General features: G+C 46.9%; 5 protein-coding genes across 5 annotated transcripts; 3 read left to right on the forward strand and 2 right to left on the reverse strand.

The window, feature by feature from the left end:
- Nucleotides 1–183: 183 nt before the first annotated feature.
- On the forward strand, nt 184–1154 carry TRIVIDRAFT_60187 (uncharacterized protein; the record flags this gene model as incomplete). The annotated part of the gene is made up of 2 exons (XM_014101721.1): nt 184–344; nt 434–1154. The coding sequence occupies 2 exons, from the start codon at nt 184–186 to the stop codon at nt 1152–1154; spliced, it is 882 nt and encodes a 293-aa protein (XP_013957196.1).
- A 3078-nt stretch (nt 1155–4232) lies between these two features.
- TRIVIDRAFT_216126 (uncharacterized protein) lies at nt 4233–5279 on the forward strand (the record flags this gene model as incomplete). The annotated part of the gene is made up of 1 exon (XM_014101722.1): nt 4233–5279. One exon carries the CDS (start codon nt 4264–4266, stop codon nt 5203–5205), a length of 942 nt encoding a protein of 313 aa, XP_013957197.1.
- A 4800-nt stretch (nt 5280–10079) lies between these two features.
- Nucleotides 10080–11448, reverse strand: TRIVIDRAFT_230724 (uncharacterized protein; the record flags this gene model as incomplete). Its single annotated transcript, XM_014101723.1, has 2 exons — nt 10080–11112; nt 11249–11448. 2 exons carry the CDS (start codon nt 11446–11448, stop codon nt 10206–10208), a joined length of 1107 nt encoding a protein of 368 aa, XP_013957198.1.
- Nucleotides 11449–12891: 1443 nt separating this feature from the next.
- On the forward strand, nt 12892–14181 carry TRIVIDRAFT_53844 (uncharacterized protein; the record flags this gene model as incomplete). Its single annotated transcript, XM_014101724.1, has 3 exons — nt 12892–13352; nt 13420–14000; nt 14066–14181. The coding sequence occupies 3 exons, from the start codon at nt 12892–12894 to the stop codon at nt 14179–14181; spliced, it is 1158 nt and encodes a 385-aa protein (XP_013957199.1).
- Nucleotides 14182–14317: 136 nt separating this feature from the next.
- On the reverse strand, nt 14318–15781 carry TRIVIDRAFT_201263 (uncharacterized protein; the record flags this gene model as incomplete). The annotated part of the gene is made up of 1 exon (XM_014101725.1): nt 14318–15781. One exon carries the CDS (start codon nt 15779–15781, stop codon nt 14318–14320), a length of 1464 nt encoding a protein of 487 aa, XP_013957200.1.
- Nucleotides 15782–17543: the final 1762 nt, after the last annotated feature.

A 17543-nucleotide genomic window follows, 5' to 3' on the forward strand; every position in this document is an offset into this window, starting at 1 on the left:
TTGGCGGTGTTGATCTGCTGCACTAACAGTTAGCAGCCACGGGCCCTGTATTTCTGTTCCTGGTGCCTGGCAGCCCTGAAGCCACCCCGCCTTTAGCTTCTGCCCCGCATATCAGCTGAGACGTACATACTACCTGTACCTCGTGGGAATTCCTCCAAAAACAACATTGAATCTACCAGCAGGATGAAGAGAAAGACAACCGCCAGCAACACCAGTCATTCACCTCAGCCGTCCAAAAGAAGAAGAAGAGGCAGCATCACCGCTGCAGACATTGCCAAAACCTGGCAAGATTCACCGCAACCCTTCAGCGCCGACTGGGTCATCTCCATCAATTCCAACGTGCAGTGAGGCGCTCCCATCATGGATGTCATTTCAACATCGTTCAAACGGGCACTTTACTCGTAATTGTACTTGGACTGACTCGCGACAACAGCATCTGCAACGATCGAAAATGGTTCACCGAGTTGACGTCCTTCCTTACCGTCGTAACGAGTACCTTCTCCTCTGGGGCCACCATGGTTTTGGGCGTCGGAACCGTCCATCTGCCTGTCAAACGACATCCCGACCTCCGCGGACCGCAAGCCCATCATCTTCTTTGCCTCACAAACGTACTCTATGCTCCTTGGTCCAAGTTCAACATTCTTGGATCCCCCATATTCGATATTGCGGCTCTATTCAGCATGTACTCGACACCGAAAAGCAGGGGTAGTTTGACGGACGGAAATGGCAACCCTATTGCCTTCTTCTCACCAAAGGCGCCTCTTCCGTGTCTCAGACTCAGCGGACCTCCCGTCGGTCCTCGACTAGCGCCGACCAAATTCGAGCCCAATGCAGTATACATCTTGACGGTTACGTGGCCAGGTAGTGAGAGAGCCCGATGGAACGCCCGCGGGCAACAAGACGAAGCAGAAGCCAAGCCGCGCCAACGGGCTGGGGAGCAGCCATACACAGCGGAAGAAAAGGAATGGCTGAAGAAGCACTACAGAGGAGAATACAAGTTTTTAATGGCCCACGGGCTGAGTATCTACGATGAAGAGGAGCGGGAAGAAGGCCGAGCCATCATGCGCGCACTAGCTAGAGAGGACGATGAAGATGATGGAGGAGAAAGAAGAGGAGGAGAAAGAAGAGGAGAAAGAAGAAGAGGAAGAGGATGATGATTACGACGAATCTCAACAACGTTGCCGATTGCCACTTTGACGAGAACGAACTGGCTTGGATCAAGAAGCATTACCGAGACTCTGGGACATTCATGCTCTCATATGGTCTCAAGTTCTACGAAGACGAGGACTGTGCAGACGCCAAACGTCTGGTCAAATCATTCATGAGAGGATAAAAGGTTGCTGGAGCATCCTATTCATGTTCCGGTTCTGGTTTGGTTCAAGTTGCGGAGCAATGGGCAAGGAGAGAGATTCTAGAGGATGGGGTTTGGTACCTGGTAATGTTTAATTGTGCGATTTATTCTAGTCTAGTCTTTTCTTCTTTTCTTTAATATTCCCCCTTTTTATGAAATACTTATGAATCACTCTTCCCTGTTCATGCTCCTTGTTCCCCCACATACTAGCTAACAACATAGGAATAGAAACTCACCTCAGCAGTGCTTGGACTCTTTCGGTTAGCATTTCAAAAGTCTTACGATGTATTATGCAAGACCAATCAGACAATAGTCAACCTATTGGTAAGATTACGAATCAGCGTCCGTCCGCGGCTCTCTCCGACAGGCTGACTAGCGTCCAGAGTAAGCCGCCACGCCAAAATCGTTACCCTGCAACGAAGTCGATTTTGGGTCTCCTATTTATACTCGTTTATTAGAGAGCATTGGTAACCAAGGAACAAGTCTCCCTAGTTGACTGACCTATGTTCCCATCATCCGAAGCACATGATTGTGTAATTTTTTTCCACTAGTAAAACATACTCGTCATGCCAGCATTCTGTGAGTGCTACTACTATGTCGTTGCTAAGAGTATGCTCGTTGGCTTGCAGCACTTTTCAACTTGCAAAGACTCACAGCTAGAACTATATTGGCAAGGAGTAGTTGCCTATCTTGGTGGCAAGCAGATAGCTTCATGTATAGCTCATGCTCATACTAACTGCAAATAGACATCGAAGCAACACCAGTCACTATTCATTCCAACTTTCGACACTTCAACAAGGCTGCAGAACAGGATTGAGCCCACAAATTAGGAGCACAGCTAACTCCTTTTGCCAGGAACAAGGAAAATAATGCGACTAGCCCAGCGTTCAAGTCGACTCACGTAAATTACCGTCGTCAGCACTAATCACTACCAGGGAAGGCACTTGACTTAGGACTTGAAAACCAACGAGGCATCCAGGCTTTACACTTTCGATGTAAGTTTCCTATTGGCGGCGAAAAGACGCGTTGTACGATTCTCAGACGAGGCAGATTTCCATTAGGCTACGAACCTTATTCGTTTGACTTGTGCTCGCCGGTGTGTAGTGGCTGCATGACGAAGCAAGCTTGGCCACAATCTATTCGTAGATTCCGCTTAACCCTTTTACCATTCAGACGGAATGTCATCTTGCATGCACGCCTCCAAGCCGAGTTCGTGATGGCTCCATCTGTGTACAGGCTATGCATCTCCAAGTTACCGGGTCACGTACCGCGACGCTCTGATGACGCGCCATATCCGAGCTAGTAGTAGCTCCACGGAATGATCGCTCGGCAGACATTGGTCAAGCCGGGGCTTGCGGCAAGGCGCGAATAAGCTCAAGCCTCACTACGCCCCCGTGTCTTCTCAAAATAGAGACCCGGAGCAGGAAGATATCGCGAGCACAGGTTGTCTATCGGTCCCAAGCCAACGGTCCCTCGGAGGCACAGTTCTAGCACTCTGGAGAGCCCATGAAGTACCACTAATACTTGTAGACGGGACATCGCTACCATCTCTACTGTGTTGAGCCGTGGATGGGGCTCTGCGCCATCTGCTCACAGAATGTTTATTCACCGCTGCACACAGCACAACGCGCAAAGTCTTACCATGGCGGGGCTTTTTTTGATATATAATCATTTGCAAAGAAATTCACTTGCTCGGTTACGCCGTATGGCTTACATTCGGGGCTACGATCAGGTCAAAAGTCCTGCATAGCCCTTTTTAGTGGAGGCGGACTTTTCCCACGGATTGCCGCAACAGAGCATTCATTTGACTGTGACTGGCCACAATCATGCCGCTAACTCTCATCAAAAGAGCATCAACAAAAGTGCTCTTTTCTTTATGGGTTTCTATGCAAATGGTTGAGTGGGATATGGGATCCAGTTGACAACTCGACGAATCAGCTCCGGCAGAGACTGTGCATAAGCTGACCCTGCCAGAGGACCACTCGTAACCTTGTGATGGAGCAACATGAACATGTAAGATCTGATGAATAATTGGCCAAGCACGAACCAACGGTTCCTTGTACTATATAAAAATCTACGCGATTTGACATATGATTAGTGATCCGAGAAACGAGCCAAGCCATACAAAGTAAATGGCAAAGGCTCACGCGTTTATTAAGCTTACAGGGGTTCTTCCGTAAGCACGTCGTGAAAGATGCTTTCTTTGGCTAGGAGCACTGGCAAAGAAAGGCAGGCCATAATCCTGATAGTTAAGTGGTTCATACTACCATCCTGACTCTTGCAAGCGCTAGCCTAGCGGTCATACTGATTACGTTTAGCAACGTGCTGTGTTTAAATTTAAGTATATCGAAAAGGTTCTAATTTAAAATCCTAGCCCGGAATGCTAAAGTGGTTCCGGAAGTTGGCGCGTTCGCCCGTTCGACGTAGTATCGTAGGCGTTCATTTACAGAATCCTTCACAACAGTGGTGCAGAACTTGCTGAAACTGTATAACGTTCCCGCAGATCGACTCTTTGACTGTTTCAATTAAGTAAGAACTTATTAACGAATCCTTCATATGTGAATATGACTTTTGGGATCAGATCGTACTATCGTAAAGACAGGGGCTTTTTTTTAGTGTTCCTAGCCTAGAGTTGGAAGAGAAACTGTTTCATTTGTCAAGTAATACACTGCCTAATGATGCCAAGACTGCATGACTGAAAGTAAGATACACTAGTGAGCCACCTGCCGGACTTGGATTGGGACTATCGCAACTGGTGCCTTGGGATCCCATGATTTAGGAGTTCTCAGTCAGCTCTATATTAGAATTCGCAACTGTATATATAGAGAAGCATCCGGCCCTCTGTCGTACTACCCATCAGCTGAAAAGCACCAGTTTAACTGTTCTTAACAACAGAGACCATAAAATTCAACATGGCTTCCAAGGCTGCTCTTCTTGCCCTCCTCCCCTTCGCTTTCGCGAACCTTGACAAGCCCGTCATTCAGCCAAACTTCCCCGGAAATGGCCTCGCTTCTCTAGGCCAAGGTCTCATGGACCACCTGGCTCCTACACACTCGACTTGGGACGATTGGGGCGCCGGATGGATCCCCCAGGACTGCAAGTCCATGGCTCAGGGAGCCGGCTTTTCCGCCAACGACATCATCCCCTTCAACATTCACTACGACGATTGTGCCCAATCCTGGACCTTTTGCCGACACAAGAACTCTCCTTTGAGCGAGCTCCAGATTCTCGACATCTTTGGCCGCTTGCCTGTTCGCATGCGATCTTTTGTCCGCCACCTGGTCTTTGTCCCCGGCAACAAGTCCGCGGGCTCCAACGGCGACAACGTCCTGATGGTTGGCGCTGTCGACGTCACCGTCTTTGCCCACGAGATTGGCCACAGCCTGGACTCCCACGCCTTTGACCCATCATACGGCGTGCCCTTTTCCACCGGCAGCGTCTGGACCTCCAACTACAACCTCGACTCGGCTGTGCCCGACCCCTATGCGCAGACCAGCCAACAGGAGAACTTTGCCCAGGAGACTGTCGTCTCTCTGTACGACAAGGTTGTCCCCGGTGGCATTGGCACCATTCAGCCTAACTGGAAGGCCATCTTCCACCAGTATGCCACCCTCCAGGGATACATTGGCAATGTCATCATTCCTGGCGGCACTTGCACCCACCGTCTTACGGACAGTCCCCCCGTGACAATGTCCTCTGCCAAGCTCCGCCGTGGCTTGGGACCTAAGCCCAATGTTTCCCTGAGCCCCAAGGTCAAGGAGATTGAGTCCATTCCTATGGAGAGCTCTATTACCATGACCTCTTTTGATGAGCATGGCAAGCCTAACGGCACTTATGTTGTCCATCTTAAATAGAATAGATATCTATCAACGTACATAGTTTAATTTAGGATATAACGAAGAATATAATTCAGAATTTTTTTGGTTATAAAATTTTGATGCCAAAACTGAAACCAAGGCAACCAATACACGTGATATCTTTACATTTATGTCGTCCCCAAGCAGGACCTTTCTTTCCTATTAATACTTGATGAGCCAATAGCCGCTATACTGGATTTAAGTCCATGTTTTGGTTGCTTGTTCGTTGTTACCTTTTTTCCTTGCCTGACAACTTCTCATCTATATGTTGCATTGGTTGAAGCCACCAACGTGGTTTAAGTGTTTTCTGACCTACAGATTATAAGACGCTTGTCTAGTTTTACTGGCAGAAATAATGTCGTAACTGATGGCTGGAGATGCCTGAACACTTTTGAGTCAAGGTTCATAAACCTAGTTGTGTCTGTAGACAACCTATCATCTGGCAGGATGAAGTCTAACGTATTGGCGTGATTTTGATGCGCGTCAAAATTCCACCCATAAGTGCGATGTATGGCCTGACACTCTCCCCATTGCTACCTAGTAAGAGATCTTTAAATGATTACGACTTCTAATATTATTGTTTGTTTACCCTTGAGCTGGGATGAAGTCATTCACAGCCCGCTACTGTCCAGTTTCACTCCCGCCACCCCAATGTAAATTGAAGACTCTGGTTGTGACAAGTAACATTTTTCGCAGAAGCAGTGTTTATTACGAAATATTAAAATTGTCGCATATGGTGGAATGATGAACTTAAACAGAGAAATACAAAGCTAAATACTAGGATTGGTGAGTTGCCAGATCACCTGATTACTGTAAGTCACGGACGTTAGATTCGCTAACTGAACCCAAACTTCCCTCACCTGGGTTGTCATGTTTAATTTATTGTGAGTTAGGCAAGGATCTTATAAAATCTTAATATTTGGTTATAATTGAAGGTTACGATGGCACAAAAGAGCAAGTATTGGGCTGCGGAACAATGGCATGGTGACTGCGATACATTTACATATTCCTGCGAGGAGACCTTCTGGAGAGAAAGTAGTTATAAATTGGCCTACAAGTATGGCAAATTATAATACATAGAACTATTATTTGCAAACAAAGTCTAAATTATCTCTTAACTGCAAGGTCATGAGAAAAGACGGCAGAGCAACTGACTCCGCATTCGTTGGACAACGTGGTACAACAGTGGCCCAGACGAAACGCTTTTCCGTTAAGCGGAGCATGATGCAGAATGCATGTAACTCTACATATCTATACCTGTCTCATAAAATGGGGCCGCGATGGCTAGAAGAGTCTCCAAGGTGAGATCACGGTTCAGAACCTCTACTTCGACATGCTCTGGCGTGACCTCAGGAAGAGAGTCCCACTTCTTACGGCACAATTTTATTCTTTATAAGCTTGCCATAAATGCACTCACGAAAGAGCAATTGAGGAATCGCCAGAAATTGCCCATTTGGAGCCTAGTGAATTGTTTTACATGTAGTTAATCAGCATTTCCACAGCAACTTGAGTCCGACGACTGACGGCATATATCTTCTCCGCCTGGATATAAGAGCTGCCAAGCAATCTCGCTTCAATCAACGGATATTAAATCGCCTATTTTATTAGAAGCAATTATGCGTCTTCGGGTTTGACTAAGGGTGTGATGGTTGAGGTGGCTATGCATTTCCACTTTGGCGGAGAGGAGAGGAAACATGAAGCCTCTCCGGTACGCAACAAAGAGAACTCAGACAATTGTGTGACATTGACATCGTCGCTGTTGTGATGAGCCTTCATTCAGGATTGAACTCGAATGAGCTCTTGAAGCGATTGCCGAGTTGCGTGCTTGGGGCTAACATCTCTTTGACCGTGATCACTGTCATTTTCAGTGCCGAGTCTGGCAAGAATCTCTAGTTGAGATGTTATTTGGTGATAGTATTAAATATGTCTCGATGTTGAATCTGGTGAACTTGGTATAAAGATCTTTGTGAACGTTCAGCCATAGCTTGATACAGATCCTGTAGCAGTACTCTGAGGAAATAATGTCTTCTGCAAAACCCTCTATCGTAGACAGCGTGTGAGATATCTCAGAGCTCGTGGTCTTGTACTTTAATACATTGGATGATGTGATATATTGTCGTCTGTAAACGAAGAGATGCAAACTGCTTATAGATGCTATCGCTATGTTAAGTCAGCATTACTCATGATAATTTATCAGACTTTTCTTCCCACCCATTCCAAGAGACAATACTAGCTTTTCTTTTGTTGCTGTAGAGCGCTTTCTTCATGACAGTGGCAAATCGTCAAAGAGCAATATTATTCTACGAGACATGATTCCTTGAATCAGAGCTTCTCTAGTGCGTTAATAGTGATAGATAGGACAGAGTTTTGTAGAAGTATTGAAGATTTGCAACGGTTTTTCTGACAACTGTCGGATAGATTTATTCGGCGTGCTATATAGATCGAGCGCCACACCAATAAACATTGTTTATGCAAATGAGAGCGATTTGGCACTTGATCAAATAGCATGTACTCCATCTCCCAATTTGAATGCACATACCTCCAGAGGGCTGCATATCATTCATCTGCGATTGTTATAACTCTGGAGCTCTCATTAACCTACAATATTCTTCTTGACTCGTATTTTTGGGGGCTCATCTAGTAACTTCTATCTGCAATCATTCTTACGTAATTATAGGGATATTTATCAAGGCCGAAATAACCAATGTTGTACGACTCTCCTGACGCTATCTTGATTCCCAGAGAGTGAAAACCTGCCTACAACGTCAACTATCTTTAAGTACTGCTGAAGATCGTATTCACTAGCCAATCAAGACAAAGCAAAGAACATAGAAAGGCCGTATTCGGCGCCTTACGGTGAGGCCTTACTGCTAATGTTGGTATTTTTTTTTAGCCGAGATATGCTCTCAGTAATTCCCCGAGAATCACAAAGGAGGAGGAGCGCAACAAGCTCCTTTGGTCCCACTCTTCGTACAGCTCTTAACTGTAAAATTGATAGTCGCCGATCAACGCTAAGCTAGATGTCAATGGTAACAATCTCTGTGCTATATGCAAGTTGTGGGGATGCTGATTAGAAAACCACGAGTCATGCTAGTGAGTGCCACAGCCATTGGGCACGCTAGTATTAATGCATGCAGCTTATACGAATCAGAAGACGCGATTTGCCCTGTTCTGGCTTTTTGTTGGATTGATTTATCTTGGGTACACCCATGGAGACGATCTATAGTATCAACTCAAGGACAGCAATCTGTGAAAGATCATCATCTCCACATAGCCCCCTATACCAAGATGGGAGACGATGACATTGTAATACAGAGCCACTTTCTCTCTTCGATCTGTACGAAGTACTCCATAGTTCCCATATCGTTTGTTCATCTCTCTTCAGGTATGTTCGATGTATGACTAGTAATAGTGAAGTTACCCCTACTGCATACTAGTTGCGCATGTGTACCTTCGTCTTGTATACATAAAACGAGTTGAGAAATATAAAAGGATGCATATCTAAAACAATGAAATTTCTCTGTTAATATTGAGTCATACCAACTACTCGTATAATCCTGTGGCCGTGTTGAAAACATATTCTGTGTCAAGTTGTAACGCGATTAGCTTACGAAATAGTTGTCGGGACATCCCGTTTTCGTCATAGTACTGGCACTCCTCCGTCTCTCATCCCTAATAGAGACTATGCAAACAACTGGTTGCAATACCGCAGAACAACTTCATCGCGGATCTCCGCTTGTGCCCGTTGGGGGGGGAGGTAAGCATTAACGATCGAATTTTGGGCGCTGATCAGGAACCACGCCCCCATGATTGAAACGTGGCGCAAGATGCACGCTAAATCTATAGCGGACCACGGAATACTACCTGCGTAAGCTGATATCGGTTTCTGGCTTGGATCAGGATCGCTATGACACGGCCCTTGTCTATCTCTCCAAGTGCGGCAAGCATAGTCGGCAATTTAAGCAGAACTTCCTAGTGAAGGATTATGTGGGACACTCGAAACCCGCACTGCCTGCTAAGATCTGGGACGAGAAATACAATAATCCACCAATCTTATCACCATTTATCCATGTTCTATCACGTCATGAGTCGTATCTTGGCATGCAACGGCCAGGTTACATAGTCTCGCATGAAAGCATGGGGTACAGGCAAAAATCCCAATATATGCAGCCTGTCAAAGTCGAGTAGCTTGATCGGACCGGTTTCAGATTGAGGCTTATTTGACTGGCAGCTAAAATCCTTCTGTTGCCAGAACAACTTGCATACAAGCTGTATGGTGCAACGTAGGTTAACGTCGAGCATCTTCTCACAGGTTTAGGCTTCCCACTTCGTCTCTTTTACTCCGTATGTGTGCTTTTAGTAATTCTTTTGTCATCAAGAATGCCAATCACTTTGCAAAGGGAATGCGGGGGTGCCCAAGTAGCGTTGCGTTAGCACTATACAAGTAGAAAAGCTAGCCAAGCTGGGTCCTTGACAAACCGTTCATGCCAAATAGAGACGAAGTAATGAGAGGGCTGCCGCCGCTAAGAAACTCAAGGGTCGGGTAAAGTTGTCAATCCGTATTCGGAGCCTCTCGCCGAGAAATCTAGAAGATCAGACCCCCAAGATGCTGACATGTAGACGATTCTATGGGGAAAATGCAACACTACCACATGTGACGGCTGATCTGATGAAAAATATCCACTTTGGGAGGCCCTTCTCATGCATGTGGGATAAGCACACACTCTCTCACCCTGACACGTGTCTGGTGCAGAAGGATGGGTGGCTTTCATCTTCTGATATTGGCTGGAGATCAGGCGAAGAGAGGGTACCACTCAGATCGTCACACTAACTTGCCCCAACAAAAGGATTGCGATCCACGTTGTACAGATACTCGTGCTCGCACTACTGCATATATTTGGTAATACATACTACTATGTAATACGTAAAACTATCTTGGTGCTTCTTGTCTATACTCGTAAGCAAGTACATTACTCGCCTTGCGTTTAGTCGCACGCTTACAACCGCTTCAGGTGGATGTAGATGAACCAGCAGTTGACATCCTCATCCTTGTGGTGTGCAAGGAACTCGTTCTTTGTTCTCTGCACCCACTCATCCAGCAGCGTGTTTCCTTCTTGTTCCGTATATGCGTCGCCAAGCCCAACCCGCAAAGCCTTGAGAAAGTAACCCGACACAACCGCCATCAACCAATCAGTCACTGTCTTTGCATACCACTCACTGTCTGACTCACGCTGCTTGTTGTCGCTGCTCTTTTGGTGCCGCGCCCGCAGTTCGGCCCCAGCCGGATGAACCACGCGCTTCTCAAAGATCTCCTCGACTACCCACTTTCCGGGCACTCCATTCGTTCTCAGTTCCTCCAGATCTTGCAGAGTGCGGTTATATGTGGGCACCTCAAAAGCCGTAGCAGCGGCCGTCGGGATTAACCCGCCCTGGAGCATCTCGATCAGCGCCCGACGGCAAGCATCCACCAGCCCGGCATAGTTTTCTTCTCCCGTAGAGGCCTGAGCCACGAACGACAGGATAAGGGCACCGCCAGGCACAATCTCAGCAGCTCGATGATTGAGAAAGCTTTCGAGGTCAGTGTGTGATTGTTGGCGGAGGACCGAGATACGAGACGCATCAACAGGGGATTCCCCTGCGGCCAGGGGCGGCACATGCTCCAGGTGATGGAGACAGGCTAGCGAGAAACCAATGTTGACGGAAGCCGATGGAGCAATCTGCTGGTAAAACGACTTGGGTACCATTGCCGTGAAGAGCCGCTGGTTATCCTGGCTGGTCTCGAAGGCTGCAATGTTGGAGGACAAGGCAACAAAATCATTTTCAGGACGGTCGCTGAAGACCAGCAAGACTTGGCTGTCCTCAGGAAGAGGGCTAGACTGCACAATAGCAGAGCAGGGCTCGAAGCTGTCGAAATGTTAATACTGTTGAACAATGACAGAGATGGAGAGACAGAAGATGTATGTGTGTGTGTGAGGAAGAAGGAAAAGATTCCAAAGTCCTTGCTGTCATTCCATCGTGGCACATTGCTGGTTGGTCTTACGAGTTGTTACCATGTGCAGAGCCGTATTCGGCCACTGTCAGGCGGCCGCTCTGATTCGGATCAACCGTTATCTCGGCTGTGGCTCGCCGGAGTAACGGAAGCGTCTCAAGCATGGCTGCATGTTGGAGCTCCGAATGCGAACTATAGAAGCCCTTGCCTTGCATAGGCACATCGTTGACTAGGACACTATTGGCTGCCATTATGGAAGAAGAAAAGTCTGGTTGGCTAATTACGAGCACTCAGAATCCCCGAAAAAAGGGCTGAACTCCCTCTAGTGTTTGTACTCGGGACTGTGATGGGGCCGCTAGAGTTATGGTCGTCGATCGGCGAGTTTTCCAAGTTGGGTAGTACAGGGGACGCATGCTTACGCCTTTCCTTGCCTTGTATCATATCGCGCGCATAGCGCCTCATTCCTTGCATCTTGTATCGGTTGACTTCCATCTTCTCTCGGAGATTTGCGTAGGGATTACTGTTGCAGAGTCTTGGCATACTACTTGGATTGCTTTGTTCATTGTGATTTCAAGCATTGACGTTGCATTGACGCTTGTGCCCAAGGCAGATCATGCTGACCACTTTATCTGGTTCCCGCCATCCTCTTCGAATACCTTCTTCTGGCTATGGCTGCATGTATGGAACCTTTGCCAATGTTCTGGAAATCTCACACTCTCCACTTGCAGGATTCCTCACGGAAAATTATCCGCAGCAGGATTCTGCCCTCCATGTTATTCATACTACTATCCCATCGTACTATTCGTAGTGGTATCCTATCATGAAATGGTAGTGACATTTAATCAGCTTACTTGTCGAGGCATCGTATCATGTTATTCAAGTGGCATCGTATGGTGTTGTTTATACAGACTGACATTATCCCACCAGTAACTAACAGGGGTAGATACGTGTCATACACGTAGCGCTTGGCACCAACTAAAATATCCCCCCGATTTTATTATACATCTCTAATACATGTACAGAACCAACTTTTTCACCCCCCCAAACAAACGGTATCGTATAATTTACTTTCCAAATAACCATTCTGATTATTCCCCCATTTGTATGCGTTTATTTAATTTCTTATTCAGCTCATAGCATGGTGCGTATTTTGTAGGGTAAGTTCTATACTAGCCGGGAGTTACTGTCTGTGCAAAATATCCTTGTTCAATATCCCTGCAAGTGGCCCTTAGTACACGTACGCAAGGTTTGGCCAATTTGGCCGGATGGTCCTCCGTATTTAGTGGAAATCCTCTCATCGTTTCATTTGGCATAGCTGGCTATCGTGTCATTCGTAGTGGCAACGTAAACGAAAATAGCATGCAGAGTCTAGCCACCAGGTATAAGCATCGCTAATCCCCGGGTCGCTCGTTAGAATCGGGGCTTTTCTGCGGTGTAGGGCGAAACAATGCATCTCAGCTAATATTTCCCTTTTATTCTACATGTGCGGAGTAATATTATTAGATTGGACAAGCATATTGATTACGTACCTGTGCACACAAGCAATCTAGCTACATTGGTTCCGTCTATATAGTACTTGAGGCTGACTATGTCTCTGCGTGGCTTTTGTCCTCCTTTCACTTCATACGCTACGGCGAATTGGAAATTCTCCTCCTCCTATCCGTCTCGAATAAACAGCAATTGGAGAGAAAAAAATGGAAATCAATAGTAGCATTCTAGACCATCTCGCGGCGCGAGTCGCAACTAGCAAGACGCCTATTCCGCTTCTGGTTGAACTCTTCTGGATTCCTGCTTTTCTCGCCATTGCCGTCTTCCTGCAGATCCCCCAGCCCGGCCCTGCACGAGTTGCATTAGGACTGGGGGTCTTCACCACAATCTGGTCATATGCTCTGACGCACTGGGTCGCTCAACCTTCGTTTCTCTTTAGTCCCATGTTTGGCTTTGCGGTGACCGTCAGGTGGGTTTACATGGTTGTCCTAGACACGGCAGAGATCAGCTTCTTTCCTCGGACAGACGACAAAGAGTCGCCTCTTAAATTTGGCTTGTGGAAGAAGCTCAAGTGGAGTGCAGACTTGTGGTTCTCCTGGCGTGGCGTGGGATGGAACTGGGAAGTGTCCAATATCCCCCGGCCAGCGAGCCAGATTGCCTCTCGCGGGTAAGTTCAACAAATCTTTCCGGGTCTTGGCAGGGCTTTAATTAATCATATCGTTTCATCATCTCAGCCGATGGCTTGCCATCCAGACCGGAGCCGCCGTCGCAAATTTTGCTGCGCAGAAAGTAGTCATTGACTATGTGTTCTGCCGCTACTATCCCTCCAGTAACACTGTTGAGGCCTTTACCGCCCTCTCATTGATACAGCGCCTATGGATCTGCATCATCCAAATGGGATTGGGTTGGTTATTTCTGGCCAACGCCAACCGCATTATCGCCATCATCGCCGTGGCAGCTTGTCTCTCGCCGCCTGAAAACTGTCCTCCAAGCTTTGGTAGCTTGGCTGAATGTTACACAGTCAGGAACTTCTGGGGCAAAGCTTGGCATCAGACCTTCAAATGGTATTTTAACACCACTGGTGATATTGTCGCCAACAGCATTGGTGCAAAGAAAGGCACCTGGCTCAGGAAGTACACTAAACTCCATGTTGCGTTCCTCGCGTCTGGCATCCAGCATTACGTGGCTACTTTGTTTGTCCCCTCTCCCGCCTGGTCATGGGCCATGCCGGGGCAGATGGTTGTGTACGCAATGATAATCACAGTTGAAGATGGACTCAAATCTCTAGGTCAGAAAGTGGGGTTGAAACCGAGTTGTAAGCACTCTTCCCCCCCTTTCCCCACCAAAACTATTCCCTCAACTAACCCAACTTGAAACCAGTTCTAACATACGCGGCTGGTTATCTCTGGTGTGCCTTTTGGGTCTCCTTTGTGTATCAATATGTGCTCATCTATTATGTTGATGTTGGCTTCTTCAACGGCAGCTGCCCAGCCTAGCTATCTATCTAGCTCTGTCATCTCGTAGAGCTGTCCTGTTTCTTTTTTTGGTATACAATCAATGGTATTTATACAAAACAAATGTGTGTAAAATTCAAAAGGTGCTTGGTAAATTAGGTAGTCGTAAATTATATTTCTATCGATCCAAACTTCGGTGATCTCGAAATTGTGAACAAATTTTGAGTCTCTCTGAAATCAAATCCAGCCCATCCCGCAAATCCTCCTCCTCACCACGGATATCCTTGCCGATCATGTTACTGATAAAAGCCCCCGGGTGGCTTGGATCCATGTTGGGCCGTGCCTCGTTAATTCTCGCCAACTGGCGAGTCTTGTGCCGGATCTCCTCTGTGTGCTGCGAGATTAACTGCACCAGTAGCGCAATTTGCAGACGAGGGCTGACCACTGTGTGTAATGAGCCAATCTGGACAGGCACAAAATCCGACAAGTCATCTTGCTGTTGTGCCTCAGTCATTGCGACTGAGTTGACCAGCATGTGGACTAGGTTCTTGTAGCTACGGAGTATTTGTATGTAGCAGATAAGTGCCAGCCGGATCTCCACCGTATCAACGGTTCCTGTTGATGTGTATTGTTGTTGCCTTCTCGGTTGCTTACCGCCAGTCCATTCAAGATGAAAGTTTGAGTCTTCATTGGATGATATTGACGTGTCACTAACGGGCGCCGCATGAGGTGTGTGCTGACGCTGATGAGTGGATGCCGGGCTGGATTCGGCTGTACGCGGTGGTAAGATCTGGTTCAAGACCTCGATGAATTTCTGGGCTATTTGAACTGTTTGGTTCATAATGACCTGCAATTCTGCCGTCTGCGGCGGTCTCCGCGTTTGAATCCCGTGGAGTTTGAGCTGGATTTGTGAAAGAAGTGATATCGGGTCCATGATTGCTGGCTCTGTTGTTTCTGAGAGAGAGTGATCCATTGATCCTATTGCAGAATCGCTGGCTGAAGCTTCCGTAATGACCATCAATAATGGATCCAATGGCTCCACGTGGGAAGAGGTTGGAGGCTCTGAATGCGCCTTTTCGTCTAATAGGTCTGACCATGCCTCGTCGTGGTAGTGTGTAGTTGATCCGCAGAACAATCCAGGCGTCGTGACCGACATTGTTGGGTCGGGGTAATGCTCAAGAGCCATTGGCCAAACTTCAAAGGCCGTTGGAGCGACATTGTGGTTCATTGGCGTTGTCGAGCAGGCCAACTCGTGATGGTCGGCTGAAGGCGACCTTGCGATTTCTCCAACGCTGTCTACGGAAAAGCTAGAGGAAGTTTCCAATATTGAGCTGGTCTCATCTTGTGTTGTTGTAGTAGTCGTCGTCGTAGTAATTGTTGTGGACATTTCTTGGTTCGAAATGGCCAAGAAACTGCTCTCCTGGCCTCTGTATCTGGCCTCTTCTTGTTTGCCTTCTTGTTTCTGTCGTTTGCTGGGCCGGCCAAGTCTCAGAGGAGGACTGAAAACACACTTTTCACCAGCTTCCTTACAACGTCGACAGGGGTTTTCGTCGTTGGCTGTGGTGCGAGTGCACCGCTGTTTTCGTTTATGGCATCTGTCACAAGACAGTCGTAGTAGTTGAGGACCGCCGAAGAGCAACATGACTGATAACGGACAGAGATAATGATGTGATATGCCTGATATAGGGAGGTAGAAATGGAATTGTAACTAGATGACGGCAGAGGTCTCCTCTTTTTGCTCAATATGCTACGTTGTTGCCGCACTTCGTATTTATGGTAGGAGAGAGTGTCTGTGTACGTCCAGGATCATCCTAAGGGCTCCTTGGTAATTAGCTAATAGCTAGGCACATATAGGTAGTTTCTGGCTGACGGGCGGGTAACCTACCTAGTTGTTCCAGTTTTCGGTACTTCCTGTACAGGTGTGTTTCCATACAAGTAGACGGTACCGCGGCAAGCATAGCCAGCATTATAAAATCTCGGCAGGCTTGGCACTGGCCTCTTTCGCCTGATCTGATCTGCCCTTTTGCCTGTGGTTTATACACCAATAACAATGGAGCTGTCGAACGATACTGGAATCTGACAGCTGCTCAGGGTTCGGAATCCCTTGCGCAGCCTAACAGGCCATGTTGATCACACCAGCACAAATAAAGCAGATCTATGAATGTAGATTATGCTAGTCGCTTTTGCACGAGTGCTGACACGGCCAGGGACAAGCGGGATAATGCAATATATACGCGTAAGATACATGTATGTAAGACGACTGACTACCTTGCATACATGCACATTGGCCGACATTTCATACAGCAGAAATGGCCATTAGAGAAAATATGCGCGAGTGGCATCCGGGGTTGTGTGCAAAGATGCTTGAACAGGGATCTCTCGCACGTTCATCAGTACAAGTATACGCGCCGATGAAAGAAAGGTGGGCATTAATACGATGTATACGAGAAATGCACTTGCTAACCCCCACTGAGAAAACACGTTGCTACTATTTTTTTGTGTTTTAATGGACAGGAAATTTAAACAAAGATCAGCCTTAAGAATATTAATTAAAAAACAAACAGCAAACAAATGATGGGCCAATGAGCGAGGGTAGACCAAGAATACCTAGCATATGGTGTTTCAATTATACACCCTACCTTTGCAATTGAATCCTAGAATGCTCAATGTGCTTCATATTAACCTGGCATTTACACAATTTTATCCCGTAGTTGTACAGAAAGATGGTACCGGTACTTGTTTTCCCACGCCCCAGTGTGTCTCGTTACCAGCACACTTTATTATATGGGCCTGGTGATCTGCTTACCCCTTCTTCTTTTATTTTACTTTTTTCGTTGTAACAATACGAGGATAACATGTCTATTGGAGACTAAACCAACGACGACTATCGTCAGCGCTAAAGGCTGAAGGATTCAGCGCGCATTTGCAGGGCCCATTATTCGATTGAGCGCCCCTGTCTCTTCCAGTGGGGTTGGGCCGGGTACAAGATGCGATGGAAACGTGTATGGCGCAACCGCTGGTTGACATAACAAATCACTACCTACATGTGGCGGATTGGGAAACTGCAGGCATAGTATGTGTGTTTACTTGGCGATAACGGCAATTCTTGTTTAGACAAACCTCAACCAAGAGATTCGGCCAATCATGCCACAAGTTGTGCCGACGGACTTTACTATCAAATCTACATATAATAATACAAGGCAACTAGAAACTTGTAGAATCTAGAGGAGTAAAATATAATCATAATTACCGTTCTGAATGTCCGGTAGATATACCTAGACAACACTCACGAGACTCAAAGCGGCCGTGCTCGTGCAGAACATCGAAAACAGTTCTCTTCCCTTGGCCCGCTTCGGGTTATATAATATAGAAGAAGGTAACATTACCATGTGTCGAGTTTTCAG

Source organism: Trichoderma virens (assembly GCF_000170995.1).
Source record: "Trichoderma virens Gv29-8 chromosome Unknown TRIVIscaffold_6, whole genome shotgun sequence".
Lineage (NCBI taxonomy): Eukaryota > Fungi > Ascomycota > Sordariomycetes > Hypocreales > Hypocreaceae > Trichoderma > Trichoderma virens.